The sequence below is a fragment of the Apium graveolens genome, chromosome 11 (genome assembly GCF_009905375.1).
Source record: "Apium graveolens cultivar Ventura chromosome 11, ASM990537v1, whole genome shotgun sequence".
NCBI lineage: Eukaryota > Viridiplantae > Streptophyta > Magnoliopsida > Apiales > Apiaceae > Apium > Apium graveolens.
In genome coordinates, this window is record NC_133657.1 from 161320333 (window position 1) to 161330764 (window position 10432).

A 10432-nucleotide genomic window follows, 5' to 3' on the forward strand; every position below is an offset into this window, starting at 1 on the left:
TATTTTTTTTTGAAGATAACATTTTATATTTAAAAATAATCAAATACATCTAACGATATGTGTGTAATGAATGTGAAATTGTGAACTATAGAACAAAAGTCATTACAAGATACACAGTAAAAATTCAAATTCATGGCCAAACACTTAGTTACACACCAAAGTTTAAATTAACATAAGATGAACCAGCAAGACAATTCCAGCCTGAGTCCAAAGGCTATTTGTTTCTTTCCCTTTTGCCCGGGAATCATTTTTCAATGCTTGCAAGCTTGTTCCTACGGGCACTAAGCCTACATTTCTCTTCAGTCCATCAAAGGAAACAGGGCAACCAAGAAATGTTGCAGACGTTTATGGTATGCTGTAACATTTACGAAGAAAGCTCAAATATTAAAATTGTAACTAGGTAGTTTTTTACTGATAAGTATTCTTGTCATCATATACTTTTTTGTTCAGTTGTCTTCGGTTCTTCTGGATACTTGGAATGTGGTATAAGCTGAGAATAAATACTTGTCTATGCACAAGTTGAGATAACAAGCAAACCTCCTATGGTTTTTTGTTGATTTCTGAAAATCCAACTTGCAATAGAATCAAATCATAATGCTCTGCATGTGCTGCAACATCTTTCTGGAACTCTTTTCAATTGTAAAGCAGCATGATTAGAATTTAGAAGTATAGTCTACTATGATAATTGTATTCTAGTAGACATGGTGCTACCATTTAATATTGTACTTTACTTGAAATCATTGCTATAGCTTCTTTTCCAGATAACTAGGGGTTCCGACATTCATAGGGCAGGATCTTGCTTATGACTCTTATGCTATATATATTGCTATGTTGCTTTTTCAATTTATAGCTTTCTTGGAGTTTAGAAAGGTTAGTGGAGTTTGATGTGCATGTTAGTACTTTCTAGGTCAAACTTTTAGTAATTCATTTGGTGAATTATACTCAGGAATCGTATGAAAAATTAGTTACATTCTTCTTTTCCAGACAATTAAATACACTCACACACCCTTTGATAAACCCTCTACCTCTCGTAGGTGATGCGATGTGAGAGAGATACCGTTAAACGAAGAGATCATCAATCAGATTGTTTGATTTCATATTGTTTCACTCAGTAACAGAAAATCCAGATTCGGAGGTATCATCGTATATCCAAACACTGATAGGTCAGTCTATATATGTCCAAGATTTCTTTATCTTGATTTTCAACTTCATAAGCTTCCACTTGAACTTTTGTCTTTCTAACAAATGCTATGAAGATGTCCTTCCTGCTTAAAAGTAAGAACCTTCTTTTTAGTATTTTTTTTTTAAAACTTTGCGAGCCTCGATTTTAGTAAACAAATAATAGTTAGGATCCACCTGCAGCAGACAAAATTGCGGCAGACAAAAATAAGACATACAGCCGTTCTCTCCCACTTGGTGGGGTGCCAGGATTCACCGTAAGTTAAATTTATATTGTGTTTCTAATTAATATTGCAAGGTTTAGAGCATGATTAGGGTAACATGAAAGACCAAATGATTAGTGGAAAGAGTGAGAGCGAAAGTGGACTAATCTCTATTACTACAAAAACATTAGGCATGGTTTGTAAAGCCAGATACCCACTAAAACATATTCAATTAATTTAAAAGATCATTACCAGAAAGTACTTACTAGTTACTACATAGACTTGCATTTTGGCTCTAATCTTGCCCTATGTACTCTGCGCAAGGGTTATGCGAGTCAGCATGTGTATCAGATAGCGATATTATAATGACTCGCACTTCCTGGCCATTAATTCTAAATCAAAATTAAAATAAAATATAATTTACTAATACGAAAATCTATTACAAAGGTGTCTGTTACAAAAGCGCAGCTAACGGAAGCCCAAAATTTAATATACTCCAATCCTAAGTCCTTGAATTCCAATGATTTTCAACTCGAATCTTATACGAAACCTGAAATATAAAAGGGGTGAGCTACAAAGCCCAGCAAGTACAAATCGACTAACTATTTAACCGGAAAACAATGGGTGTTTTTAATAAAACAAATTTTCTCAAAACGATAATAATTTTGTAAAAACAATTTCTAAAATAAATCCAACCCAAAGTTTTATATTTTAAAATTCAGAATTTAAAACAGAAGAGATCAGATTTTTATAACAGATCAGAACAGAGTAAAACATAACGAAACGATAATTCTTATAAATACCACAGTCTTGATCTACGGCCACACTTTGCAAGTAGCCGGCATCTAATTCTTATTCTTATTCTCATATACCACACTTTGCCAGTGGTCGGCATCTAAAGTTCAATAAATACGCGCCCTTAATAGGTATCTAAAGTTGCACACTTGTGCGCCTACTAAGGGTATCTAAGGCTAGTTCCAGAACTATAGCGTAAATTACGAACGGGTTCGAAAACGTAGAGACTGGGTTTCAAAAGATTCTCGTATCTTATATCTTATACAGTTCGGAACAGAATTCTTATATCTTATACGAAATTCAAAAATCAGAGTATCAAAACTTTTCCGAAAATAAAAGTAAGTCAAAAAGTACTTACCCCAAAGCCTGACCAGATCTGAAACTACACGATTTTGACCCTCTAAACGATGATTTCTTGGAAAACATGAAACAGCAAAGTTGTAGAGAACGAAAAGACCTTTCCGAAAAGTCCAGAATCACTGAATTCTGACTTACGATGAATTTTCTATGAATTTTACAAGACAGCTGATTTTTGCTGAGAAGAGTCCTACGAATTTTTATATTAAAAACAGGAAGACGAATATGGTGTATTTATAACGATACCAAACCCTATATCTTAACCTACAAGTTATCCATAATAGAATTGGATCCAAATTTTAGGCCCATTAGTCTAATCCAATTTTAAATCCTAGTCTTTTTCTAATTTTAATATATTTTTTTCTATTATTCTATTATTGATCGAATTCTAAAAATTACGGGATATTACAGATATACTACTGTGATGGGCAACGGCGAAATCAGGATTTTAAAGGTAATCCCCGCTACAAAATTTGGATGTGGCTATAGACCAAGTTTTGATTTTTTTTTACTTGTCAAAATCAGCTGGTGCTAAAATAAAATTTATCACTAACATCTTGGGAATAGCCGGGACTTATACCCCGCTCCACCGGAAATTCCCTCTGCTCCTACCGTACTCCAGCTTGGTAGTTTCCACCGCCTGTCCAGGGTCCTTCCTAACCTCTCTCATGGTTCCGCCACTGATCATATTAAACTGAGGAAGTTGTGTAATGGGTTCAATATCAAAGAGGAAGGTCATATATCAATTTAATTATCAAATTTAATGGGGTATCATTTGGATCACTAAAGTAATAATAAATATCAAACAGATAACTCAAAATATGTGATCGAGAATTAAAAATTTATTTTATGAAGTTCTAAACATTTTTTTTAAATCTTGTTACAACCAAATGAAAAGTTATGAATTCATAGTATTTTAGATGACTTTTTGAGATTTTTAAAATTTTACATACTAATTATTTTTATTTAAATAAAGCAAATGACTACAAAATTAAAAATAAATAGTAGATAAAATTAAAAAAATCTTATTATATTATAGAAAATACTAGAATTCATCCATTTTAATTTGGTTGTAATAGGATTCAAGAAAAATATATAAAACTCCATTAAACAAATTTTAATTATCGAGCACATATTTTGAGGTATATGTATGATATTTATTATAACTTTAGTGATTCAAATGATAACATGTTAATTTTGATGATTAAACTGATATATGACGTTCAGTTGAGTGACCACTTTGATATTTAACCCATTGTGTAATTACGTCGAGAAAGTCTAGAACCATTTATAAAGAATTTTAGAAAAATTCATAAAGAATCAACTCAGAAACAGAAAGGGATCAACAACTGTTTAAGGACGCGCATTTACACAAAATATAGTATCAAACAAAGAAATGGTTCACTAAATTAAGATATAATCTGAGCCTCTGAGGCCTACTATATTGCAGACATTTTTACAGATCAAGTTGGCTTGAAGTGATCTTTTCTTGAGGTCACTACTCTAAACCAAATATACCTAAAAGGATTATAAATTATGGAACTCGTGTCTCGATCTCATAATTGCTTCATAAAGGTGCATTTCATCTTTCATAAACTCTGATTTAGTTAAAGTTGAACTGAATAATTAGTGCTCAAATAAAACCAAACTCCCTCCCACACACAAACAGTTAGAACTAATAATTTTCTTGGAGATTTGATGTGTATCAGTTAAGTGGCGGATTCAGAAAATTTTACGTGTGGAGAATAAAATGAAAGAAAAATCTATAGCTGAAGCAATTAACAATCAAGTACCTGTCTGGACAGATCAGAGTAAAATTAATCACCTTAAATGTACAACTCCAAATATTAAGCTTATCATTGCTTATAACAAATGCAAAGATAAATAATACATCTTAATTAATTTCATTAGACACAAAGACAACACAAGAGACATAGGATTTTTAGCTACCACTTGGTTATCATTAGCTAAATTTGTCGACGTAATTAAGGAATTGCATTTGCTGAGAATGTGTCCACAAAATTGATCCAATGTTGATTATCATCTTCAAGATCTCCATGATTATCAGCAACAGTATGATTCCATTCATCTGTTAGCTGGCGTCCCTTTTCATTTTCATCATCATTGTTCTTTGCAAATCTCCCTCTGATTCTCGGCCGACTATCTGCTAATGTCTTTCTGCAAACATACTGTCTCCCAAAACATCAAAAATGTAACATAATATTCAGATTCAGTAATCATTTTAAATTACTATTTTGATTTAAAAGATTGCCAATATGCATAGTGCTGGACCAAAAGCAAAACCAGTATCACTGTGGAAAGGACATGCAAAACTGACACACATAATGCACAAGGAGACGAGTTGGTTGCATGTGAGTTTTGATGAGAGGCCTTAGTAAGACAAACAAGGCTCCGGACTCTGGAACCTGTAAGTAACTTGGATCTGTACTTGAATCTTGTATCAAATTTCACATGGCAACTTCATAGAATATCCCTCTTGTTTTTACTACACATTTCATCAATAATTAATGCATCAATATTATTAATTAATTTATTCCGGAAAATTAATGAACACTGATGTCCATTCTTCTTTACATATATGTACTGTGTATGGAGTAAATTGCAGAGTTGTTACCATATTTTTCAAAAAATTGTCTGAGTTTTCGAGTTTGCAAATAATTAGGTCAGCTCTTGTTTTCGCCTTTTAAAAATTGGATGCCGTTGATTTGGGAACGTGAAATAGAGTCATTTTTTTAAAAAGTGGAAACAAATCATGACCACAATATAGTAAAAGAAAAATAAATAAAATTTGACCGTCCTTTTAGAAGAAAGTTAGCGGGAGTCATTCTTTTAAAATACAAAAACTAAAACTAGCAATTAATTTCCAAACTTGAAAATTTGAAGTACTGACCATTATAATGTAATGATAAAAGTAAGAAAGACGTAACCTTGATTTTCTTGTTGAAATTCCTGTGGTTGCGCTTGGTTCTGTATTTCTCAATTTTCTGTTGTTTCTCTTGTGGACTGTACTTGCATGCTTTAGCATTCATACATTCAATAATGCTGCTCTCATTTGATAATGGACTTTCTGATCGATGGTGCTGTTGTACTATGTTCTTTCTCTGTCGCATCACATTGAAAGTTAAGTTTCTTTCATTAACAAAAAGCAGCGCCCTTTATTATTTATTTACGATTAAACAAAGTTATTGTAGACACTGTTTAAAGATACTGGCTAGAGAGAGCTAGCTAAGACCTTTTTTGTAAAGAAAAATACAATTAGCTTAGACTTGATTTAGTAAAGATTAATTAGCAGCTGCAGACAACCTTCTCCAGACCTTAAACCGTTAGTCGATCGAGGATGTCAATTCTAGTGTCCAATGTAACATATATTCTCGAGAATTTCGGGATCATTAGGTTATAAACTCGACAATTTTTCTAATTTCATTTATATGAGGCGAAGAGGAATTTCGAACTCGGTGAGCTTGTCATGGCGAAGAGGATGAGGAGTAAAACATGTAGAAAAGTTTATTGGCAAATGCTGAACTATGGTTGTAAGTGCTTCTTAATTACACTATAGCTCTATATATAATTATATGATTATAACGAGTTATAAACTAATTAATCATATGACATGCAAATCTGATCCAGGAATGATGATCAGTTTTAATGGTGTCAAATCTCTGGTTGTCATTATCTTCAATAGCAACAATTGGACCATTGTTGCAGTTGCATGCACCCACTAGATATTAGATAGCATCATTACACCTTTCACACACACACACTTCGTAACAAGGCAAGAGTCAAGACTCCAGAGCTTTTATCAACTTCACAGAAGATCCACTTGTAATTATAAAAATACTAGTTTAAATTTTCAACAACTAATGAACTTTTTCAGAGAGAAGATTACTAAAATCGACTTTTAACTAAATATACTATATACATGACACTTAAGTTTACTTAATTGAGTACTTAGTTATTCGTTAGGCGTTGAAAATTTAATTACCAAGTTGTTATTTGCTAGGCTAGGCTAAGTGTTCGAACGACCAAAAAAAATTAAATTCCTAACGCGATAAAAAAGGTAAGACTGTGCACATCATAATTTTGGGATAGATACTACTTCTTTTTACTGTTTTTCGTTAACTAACAATATCAGTTACCTGCAAGTCGCCAGTGCTGAAAACCTTTCTCACCGGAGAGGAATCATCAAAGCCGGAGAACTGCGTAATCTGTTGGTGGCACTGAAAGCCATTTATATTGTTGTGAAGTGAGTGACTACTTGAGCTCTTGTGCATCATGTAAGTAGAAGGTTGAGCCTCATAACTAGTGAGTGAAGTAGGAGAACCATAACTACTGTAACCAATACTAGTTGGATTATTACAAAGTTGTTGCTTATTCATCATCAATGTTGGTGACACCGAGTCGAACTCATTGTTAGGAATCATCAAGCAATCAACTTGAAGGGAAGGCAATGGGACTGTGAGGTTGTCTAAGACAGGAGATGGCTCGAATAAGTCGCCCGGAAAATGGTAAGAGAAGTCATTACTGCTGGTGTTGTTATGTCCGTACATGGCATTAGGACTGTGGTGTTTTGAGTATAATGTTTAACTCTATTTGTGTGTGTGTGTGTGTGAAAGTTATAGTAGAAGTGAAGGTGATATATGGGCAGGCAAGATTAGTCTACTCGGGTACTATAAAGAGTTTGGAAGAGCTGAACGGTGACGTTGACAATGACATCATCGGTTAGGAGAGTTAGCAAAGGAGTTGACTTTGTTGTTATGAAGAGCAATGTTGTGTTGAGAAGATCACTCACTAGTTTCAGAGACTCGGACTGTGACTAATGAGACATCCTTCTTCTGTATATCTATACTTATCTACTCTTATTTATCTATCTATATATACTATACTATATTATAATACAAAACATTAAAATTTTGGTAGTAGGTCGGTTGGTACCTGTTAAAATTACTTAATTACCCTTATTTAATTATTTAAGTCTAATTATTGGATCAATTAATTCTAATTTTAATTGATATTGAAATCAACTTACTCTAATATTATTTACCAATTTCAATTATATTTTATATCAAATTCTATATCACTATAATTTATATTAAACTCAACTTCTTCTACCAATCTATCCATACTATATTATAATACACGAAACATTAAAAATTTGGTAGTCGGTCGGTCGGTACTTACTAAAATTACCTAATTACCCTTACTTAATTATTCTAAGTCTAATTATTGAATCGATCAATTCTAATTCTAATTGATATTGAAGTCAACTTACTCTATTGGTTTACCAATTTCAATTATATTTTATATCAAATTCTATATCACTATAATTTATATTAAACTCAACTTCTTCTACCAATCTATCCATACTATATTATAATACACGAAACATTAAAAATTTGGTAGTCGGTCGGTCGGTACTTACTAAAATTACCTAATTACCCTTACTTAATTATTCTAAGTCTAATTATTGAATCGATCAATTCTAATTCTAATTGATATTGAAGTCAACTTACTCTATTGGTTTACCAATTTCAATTATATTTTATATCAAACTCTATATCATTAAAATTTATATTAAATTCAACTTCTTTTACCAATTTATATTTTAATATACTATATTATAATAGACGAAACATTAAAAATTTGGTAGTCGATCTGTCGGTACTTGCTAAAATTACTTAATTACCTTTAGTTAATTATTTTAAGTCTAATTATTGGATCGATCAATTCTAATTTTAATTGATATTGAAGTCAACTTACTTTATTGGTTTACCAATTTCAATTATATTTTATATCAAACTCTATATCATTATAATTTATATTAAATTCAATTTCTTCTACCAATTTATATTTTAAATCATAACGAGTTCTATATTATTCTAATTTATTACTTCGGTCTAATTAAATTTAAGCAAACTAAATATCATTATTAAGATTTAGTTGATATATCATGTGAATGGGGCTAAGATAAAATAATAATAATATCCATCCTCCCAAAAAAATTATACTAATTAACTTGGATAAACAAAATAATATATTTTATTTATCCAGGATAAAAAAAATACATTATACAATTGATTTAGACCAACAAAAAAATAAAATAAAAATACAATTCGACCTACAAAAATAATATCATATATACTAATTATTCAGTCTTAAACAAAATTATCTTATTGATCTAGACTTAAAAATAAAATAAAATTAAAGTAAAAATAATTAGTTTGATTTGGTCAATGTATTGAGCATCGAGGTAAAATAAAATAATGTAAATCACTGATTCGAGATAAATCAAATTAATATTAGACTAAATATAATTCGTATCCTATTGATGTGAATTAAAAAATCAAATTTTAATTAAAACATAAATATATTTTTTAAATACACATATAATTATCAATAAAACTATATTGTTCAATCAGTAATATTGTATTTTTCAAATATCTTATTTAGAATTATAGTTAATCGATTAAGTAATCACCATACGAAAATAATACTTTTTACGGTCCGAACATAATGAAGACATTATATTTTTAACCTCAATAAAATGATAATTTCATTATAATAACATTTCCCCTTACCAATGTCATCACTTTAAATAAGTTTAAATGCTTTAAAAAGTTATGAATATATACACCTACTAATATAATTATCATGAAATCATTTCATTTAAAGTTTTAAATGAACAAAATTAAAAATTGAATTCAAAAAATTTTAAAAAATAATATAATATTAAAAAAATTCTATGCGATCCGTGCATCACACGAGTTTTAAGCTACTTGTTTGATATTTATTGTAACTTTAGTGATTCAAATAATATATCCTGTTAAGTTTGATGAATAAATTAATATATGACATTCAATTAAGTGATCACTTTTGATATTTAACCCAATGAAAAATTCTGAGTTCCAATATTTTAGATAATATTTTTAGATTTTTAAAAATTATCTACTATTTATTTTATTTAAATCAAATAAAACAATCAAAAATTAAAAAAAATAGTTGATAAAATTTTAAAAATCTAACAATATTATCTAAAATAGTAGAACTCAGAACCTTTCATATGGATGTAATACCATTCATAAAAAAAGTGTGAAACTCAATATATAATATTTTTAAGAATTTCGACTAACGATAGAGTGATATTTTTTATACAAATTTTTAAATGAGTGACTCATTTGAGTCAGTTTTGTAATCAATGACTTACTTGATATTTTAGATGTAATAAGTGACCTATTTGATAAATAACCCATTTATATAGTACTATGTGCAAAAGTAGTATACAACCACTAAGTCATGTAGGTGTGCATGGGGTTATTGTGTGCCTCGCGCGCGCGCCGCCGCAGCGACACGACACGGATCGAAGAACGATTTGAGCGAATATCTTGATGTCTCGCGTATGCGAGGTGACCTGAGCGAGGAATTGTTTAATTAAAATGTTTACTGGTTTATTATATTGTTTTAATATGAATATTGAATATGTTATTGAATCTGTGTAACAGGGAATATCAGTATTTGCTGATCAGAAAATTACAAACTTTGATTTGTTGGATTAAATACTGTAAGTCATATGTCATAGCCTATTTGTATATTCGAGGATTCAACTCAACTCAAATAAGAATGTAATAAGTAAATAGTGGATCGACCGTCAGAGAGATCTCGCAAAGTAATATCTGTCAAAGGATTCAGAGACAAGGTTCATCTACAGACTTGAGGAATTAATTCACTGGAAGAAGTTCAAGAAATTGATCATGCCTCAGTGATATAAGTCAAGATTGTGGATTTAATCAAGTGACAGAGATCTCGTCAGGGTATCAATAAATTACAAGGATTTAATCTGAAGAAAATCAAAGTGTCAAAGTCAAGACATGAAGAAACGTCAC

At 30.6% G+C, this 10432-nt stretch overlaps 1 protein-coding gene across 2 annotated transcripts; it reads right to left on the bottom strand.

The window, feature by feature from the left end:
- Positions 1 to 4312: 4312 nt before the first annotated feature.
- On the bottom strand, positions 4313 to 7321 carry LOC141697961 (uncharacterized). 2 transcript variants are annotated; one of them, XM_074502539.1, is made up of 3 exons: positions 6692 to 7312; positions 5483 to 5656; positions 4313 to 4723 (listed from the first exon to the last, which is right to left on the bottom strand). In XM_074502539.1, the coding sequence occupies exons 1-3, from the start codon at positions 7100 to 7102 to the stop codon at positions 4520 to 4522; spliced, it is 789 nt and encodes a 262-aa protein (XP_074358640.1). In that variant the 5' UTR covers positions 7103 to 7312; the 3' UTR covers positions 4313 to 4519. The 2 variants fall into 2 exon arrangements, with proteins under 2 accessions (XP_074358640.1, XP_074358641.1); XM_074502540.1 differs by having other exon boundaries at positions 4598 to 4712; positions 6692 to 7321.
- Between the last annotated feature and the right edge of the window lie 3111 nt (positions 7322 to 10432).